The sequence below is a fragment of the Drosophila willistoni genome, chromosome 3R (assembly GCF_018902025.1).
Source record: "Drosophila willistoni isolate 14030-0811.24 chromosome 3R, UCI_dwil_1.1, whole genome shotgun sequence".
NCBI lineage: Eukaryota > Metazoa > Arthropoda > Insecta > Diptera > Drosophilidae > Drosophila > Drosophila willistoni.
The window spans coordinates 18,264,312-18,269,795 of NC_061086.1; the positions used below are offsets into that span (position 1 = coordinate 18,264,312).

Consider the following 5,484-nt stretch of genomic DNA (forward strand, 5'->3'; position numbering starts at 1 on the left):
AATTGATTATGGAACAATGGCAAAAAGTTAGTGACGAATTAATTGTTCATTGTCACAAAATGAAAATATTAAACACAAATAAGATTCATTACTGATTTGCATAAATGCCAACAAGCCGATTGCAGAATACTCTCAACAATATATTCCATTGGCAAAAATGTGGCTTCGTTTATTGAATGGACCCATCCGTTTACTATGCCCAGCATCTGGTTTTTCCTGAGAGAGACTCGATCGGCTACTTATAAACAAAATACAAAACATTAACCGATCGACGCTCAATGAGCGAGGTTCGAGAATTCACTTCGTGTGTGCAATTAATTACATAAGGAAATATATAAAGAAAAAATGCAACAAAGTCTCTCACTTTTTGCATTGTTGTTAATATTATGTCAATTTGGAAAATGTGTGGCGCAATTACCCTATGTTGCCTGTCCCGATTTGTTTGAATATCAGGGATATCGTGGCCAATACATCGGAATACTCAATATAAGACACGATCCGCGGGTAAAAAACCATACGCTTTTGCTGGAATTCTCACAGGATGGTTACTTTCAATTGGTGTGTATTGGCGATCTAAAAAACTTTGGGTTTCCCCCCCCCAAGCCTTATCAGCCTTGCCTTTGTTTTAAATGCGATTGCAATGACATCTGAATCTGGTTTTACTCTCTCTTTCTCTCTCTCTCTCTATCAGGAAAGTGCTGGTGGAATATCGGTGACAGATGATAAAGAAGTGCAAAAAGTTAATTTACGCAATGGTTGGCCAATTCATTATCGTGTCGACTTTCCAATGCCCCATTTGCCACCGAAGCTGACAAGTATTAGCTTAAATGATGTACAAATCTGCAGTTCCTCGAGTTGTGAGTGTTATTGATTTAATTTAAAGTGTTTTAAAATTAATTGGCAATATGTTTCAGTTCCACCGCCAACAACATCAATTTCATTGTCTTTTACGTTAACCTCCTCGATTGTTCCGCTCGCATTCTCGAGTCAAGGTCCCATCTCGATTCCACAAAGACGGCCGTTGGCTCCAGTTCCAGTTGAGCAAGTGCCGCAAAGAAGACCGTTACAACCACAGCAACTACCATGGCAACAACCACAGCAACAACCACAGCAACAACCACCGCAACAACCACCGCAACAACCACAGCCACAACCACAGCCACAACCACAGCCACAACCACAGCCACAACCACAGCCACAACCACAGCAACAACCACCACAGCAACAATTTCGTCCGAATGTGGCACAGCCATCGTTCACCTCCGATCGACTTAGTGATGTTTGCGGCCGGGAAAGGTTAACATCGACTCCGCTAATTTTTGGCGGCATTGCCTTAGAGGCTGGCCAATTGCCATGGCTGGTCGGTCTGTTTGAGAAACGTCAAGACCATGGCTTAGGGTTCTTCTGTGGCGGTACTCTGGTATCCAAATCCACTGTCATTTCGGCTGCACATTGCTTTCGTCATCCTGGTCGCGATCTCCCAGCAAGTCGGACAGCCGTTTCCATGGGTCGCAACAACTTGGATATTTGGGCGGATGGTGAACTCGTGAATGTGACGCAGTTACAATTTCACAAAGACTACGATCTGAATGTATTTTTAAACGATATAATTTTAATTAGACTGGAAAGAAGTGTCGGGTAGGTTGTCTTTCAAGTTTATTACACAGTAACCATAAGTGTTTAATATCTAGATTCACCAACTACATAGTTCCAATTTGCCTGTGGAACACAAATTATCGTCTGGAATTGCCACAGGGACAGAAATCCTATGTGGCTGGCTTTGGACCCGATGGCAAAGGCAATGAGAATACCGATGTGGCAAGGGTCACTGATACAGATATTGTCGTTGCACCAAGATGCAGGCAAGAGCTGCCAGATCGCCTAGTCCAACCGAATACAATCTGTGCCAAGAAAGTCGGTTCCGGTCCATGTTCATCTGATGCCGGTGGCGGCCTTATGGTGAGAGAAAATGACATTTGGGTACTGCGTGGAATTGTAGTGGGTGGTGCGATAAATGTTGAGGAGCACACCTGCGACCTTAAACTGCCGGTTGTCTACACGGATGTAGCCAAACATATTGCCTGGATCCGTGAGAACATGTGGGATTGATGTACCGCCCCGTTCTCTTCCCTGCCTAAATCCTTTAAAATGTAAAGAAAGTATCCTAATAAAAAGAGAAAAACAAAACAAAACATTTCGGTTGAACTAAACTGATACTTTGTGTTAATAAATAACATGAAATGGGAGAAAACCAAGCGTTAAATCAGGTATGTTCAAATGCCACCTGATACGGCTAATAAAATATGCGATTCATTAATCACGGCCTTAAGCGAAAAGCAACAAGAAACCAAACCAATACATGAAAACATGAAAAAAGGCACACGTATTAACGAATTTTTCGATACTCTAAGCCCGGCTCATTTCTACTCAATTCAATTCTGGGCTATATCATTTGTATACACTTTGGAAATTAATGGCATAGAGTGTAACCAACTAATTAATGACGTTGCTGCCCCTATCAGGTTTGGAGAGAGAGACAGAGGAAGTAAACGAAAGGGAGAGAGAGAAAGAGAGAGAATATTATCTCTTAGTTAATAGATCGATTCTCAGTCTTAATTAAATCTTTAAAAGAATACAAAGCATTCATAGCTAGACACTCGTCGAGTGCGGTTCGCGTTCGAGTGCATTTAATTTAATTTACAAATTTATAGCAGAAATTCCTATATTAAATATGCGTCAACAACAAATACATTCGCTAGTCTTACATTTCTTAGTGATTCTGCTGCAGCTAACTAGGAATTTTGGTCAAAACATTCCACCAATAGCCTGTCCACAGATCTTTCAATATCTAGCCCACGAACAGCAGTTTATAGGACACATTGCAATTCCCCTCAATCCAGAAGTAAGGAGTAATTTACTTGAAGTCAAGTTTTCGCAGCGTGTTGCGCCGACTGGGGTAAGTTTAAGTCAATCTACTAACTATTAACTAACTAACCAACTATATGGTCAAACAGGAAATAATATGTTGTTGTCTTTCATTGTCTTGCTGATTGGCTTTCCCTCAATTGATTGTTGTCATTACTGTTTTGCTCTTATCAAACAATGACCTCGTTCAACCGCCTTCATGGGTGTGATTTTCCCATTGTTGTCTTTGCAAATGCAAAATTGTATTTTCTATGAGCATTGCATTGAGATGATAAGAGTTAGCTTGTAGAAAACCCTACGCAAGCTAAAAAATACACTTGATATTTCCAATTCACTCTCGAGAACCTCAAGTTGTACAACCGGTTTTGTCGATGTTTTGTGTTTGAATAGTCGAGTGGTTAAGATTACATTGTCGGTGACGTATTTTGGATTTACCACTTGATTTATGCTTGCATGAAAGTGCCAAGTAAGAAATCGATTTCATTAATGCATAATTAGTGTAGTTTCCAATTCTCATTTGTAATCAATAAGATCTATGGTTATTGTTTTCTTGTTTTTGTTTTGTTTGTTTTTACAGGGAGATTCCGGCTCATTGACTATTATGGATAATGACAACACCATAAGATCGAGTTTAAAAAATGGTCATCCTCTAAACTATCGTGTCGATTTTCCCAATCCCGGTATTCTGCCCAAGCTGACTTGGATAGCCATCAATGGTATCGTCTTATGTAGAGCTCCAACATGTAAATTTTAATTGGCTGGACATATTGCCATTGATATAATAATGAAAATTATTTTATAGATCCTCCAGACAGCTGGACTCTTGAACTAAATAATACATTGAGTTCTGAGGTCACACCATTGCAACGAGGACGACAACCAGTAAGACAACCACCAAGGCAACCAGATTTCCAACCAGAGCTGGAAACAGAGCCACAGTTTGCACAAGTGCCTGCCAGGCGTCCCTTAGCACCTCGTCCCGCGGTGGAAGTACCAACATTTACGGAACCAAGACCGTTGCCAAGACCAACTTCTAATGCTGGTTTCAATCCAGGCACCACCACTGGCAGCTCCACTGACTTGAATAATATCTGTGGTCGCGAGGGGCCAACGATCAGCCCATTAATTGCCTTTGGACGGAACTTAAATGACCGTCAGATGCCCTGGATGGTGGCACTGTATCAGCGTGAATCGAATTCTGTTGGTTTCTTGTGCGGTGGAACATTAATTTCGGCAAACACTGTGGTGTCAGCAGCACATTGTTTCAGCTTTGGCAACAATGTTGTGTCTGCCAGTCAAGTTGCCGTCTCCTTGGGCCGCAAGTCCCTGGACTTGTTGGCACCGGGACAGCGGCGACGGGTCACTAATATTCTTATACACGATCATTATTCGAGTGATACTTGGACGGATGCTGATATAGCCCTACTTAAATTACATATGCCAGTTAGGTAAGTAACTAAAAGAGATCAAATCACCATAGCCCAAAAAAATTGATTAATGTCTCTTACAGTTTCACTGATACCATAAAACCAATTTGCCTATGGAATGATAATTATCAACTCGATTTACCTTCTGGTCATACGTCCTATGTGGCCGGTTGGGGGGCAGATGAAAAGAGAAATGTGAATACGAAAATTGCCAAAATAGCGAATGTCAATATCTTGACTAATGAGCAGTGCATTAATGGTCTGAGATTACCCGACAGCAAGGGCCGTGTCACCGCTAACACAATTTGTGCGAGCAATGATAAAGGCGCTGGTCCATGTAAAGGCGATTCGGGTGGCGGACTTATGCTAGAAGAGAACAATGTCTGGGTGCTGCGTGGCATTATATCAGCCGGTCAGGTTACGGGAAGTATCTGCGATCTAACTCAGCCTGTCATCTATACTGATCTGGCGCGGCATATTACTTGGCTCCGATCTAATATGTGGATCTGAGTGTGTTCAATTGTCGCTATATGCAGTGAATGTGCCAAAACTATAATAAATATTAGACTAGTTTTTACATATGTATATACTAAGCTAAGCATACATGTATTTGAAATTGAATGATTGCTTTGCGGTAGTTTGCTGGCAATTTGTCAGAATAAAGCTTGCAATTTCATTCTATTACATAGACTGGCTTGCCTGTCCGAGACCTTAATAGGCCTAAATGAAGGCATCGCGTTTAAAAACGCACCAAAAGTACAACAGGTGATTGCAAGAGCGCCAGTGTGTCTTACTCTCTTTCGCTATCGTTCTCTCTTTTGGATGCGCTGCGCATATATTTCGCCTGTATTAGTGAGTCGCCTCCTGTTGAATGGGAGTTACCTTCGTTTGCTTCGAATGTGTTGCATACTTTTGCGGCATTGGCAAATGAACGCACAGCATTGGCATTCGCTGGCATAGGTCGTGCGTGTCAGTCAACGTTTAGACTTCAATTCGCACGGTTCGGCAAAACGGAAATTGTAGGAAACTCAAGGCAGAACGACAGGCAGACAGGCAATACTGCTCCATCTCCTTCTTCGTTGGAATTGGTATTGGTGTGCGCGTTTCGTTGTGTTTGTGTGTCTTTGTCTGT

The 5,484-nt window shown here is 41.8% G+C and overlaps 2 protein-coding genes across 2 annotated transcripts; both read left to right on the forward strand.

The window, feature by feature from the left end:
- Positions 1 to 298: 298 nt before the first annotated feature.
- Positions 299 to 2,187, forward strand: LOC111519171 (proclotting enzyme-like). The gene is made up of 4 exons (XM_047009712.1): positions 299 to 558; positions 692 to 857; positions 915 to 1,638; positions 1,692 to 2,187. Exons 1-4 carry the CDS (start codon positions 346 to 348, stop codon positions 2,107 to 2,109), a joined length of 1,521 nt encoding a protein of 506 aa, XP_046865668.1. The 5' UTR covers positions 299 to 345; the 3' UTR covers positions 2,110 to 2,187.
- A 529-nt stretch (positions 2,188 to 2,716) lies between these two features.
- LOC6647381 (putative serine protease 42) lies at positions 2,717 to 4,995 on the forward strand. The gene is made up of 4 exons (XM_023178581.2): positions 2,717 to 2,956; positions 3,503 to 3,668; positions 3,728 to 4,373; positions 4,436 to 4,995. The coding sequence occupies exons 1-4, from the start codon at positions 2,732 to 2,734 to the stop codon at positions 4,860 to 4,862; spliced, it is 1,464 nt and encodes a 487-aa protein (XP_023034349.1). The 5' UTR covers positions 2,717 to 2,731; the 3' UTR covers positions 4,863 to 4,995.
- The last annotated feature ends 489 nt before the right edge of the window (positions 4,996 to 5,484 follow it).